Source organism: Egretta garzetta, unplaced genomic scaffold (genome assembly GCF_000687185.1).
Source record: "Egretta garzetta isolate BGI_Z169 unplaced genomic scaffold, ASM68718v1 C8148506, whole genome shotgun sequence".
Classification (NCBI taxonomy): Eukaryota; Metazoa; Chordata; class Aves; order Pelecaniformes; family Ardeidae; genus Egretta; species Egretta garzetta.
This window is the reverse complement of record NW_009266263.1, coordinates 1-397: the sequence shown is the minus strand read 5'-3', so window position 1 is coordinate 397 and position 397 is coordinate 1. Positions and strand designations below refer to the sequence as shown.

Genomic DNA, 397 nt, shown 5'->3' with positions numbered 1-397 from the left:
GAGGACTTCTACCGCAAGGAGATCGAGGTGGACGCCTCCCCCTCCGTCCTGGAGATCCTGGACACGGCGGGCACCGAGCAGTTCGCCTCCATGCGGGACCTCTACATCAAGAACGGGCAGGGCTTCATCCTGGTCTACAGCCTGGTGAACCAGCAGAGCTTCCAGGACATCAAGCCCATGCGGGACCAGATCATCCGGGTGAAGAGGTACGAGAGGGTGCCCATGATCCTGGTGGGCAACAAGGTGGACCTGGAGGGCGAGCGGGAGGTCTCCTTCGGGGAGGGCAAAGCCCTGGCCGAGGAGTGGAGCTGCCCCTTCATGGAGACCTCGGCCAAAAACAAAGCCTCGGTGGACGAGCTCTTCGCGGAGATCGTCAGGCAGATGAACTACGCCTCGC

The 397-nt window shown here is 62.5% G+C and overlaps 1 protein-coding gene across 1 annotated transcript; it reads left to right on the top strand.

Moving 5' to 3' along the window:
* Nucleotides 1-6: 6 nt before the first annotated feature.
* Nucleotides 7-393, top strand: LOC104121717 (ras-related protein Rap-2b; the record flags this gene model as incomplete). Its single annotated transcript, XM_009647236.2, has 1 exon — nt 7-393. A coding segment is annotated over exon 1 (303 nt), but the record flags the coding sequence as incomplete, so codon positions are not given.
* Nucleotides 394-397: the final 4 nt, after the last annotated feature.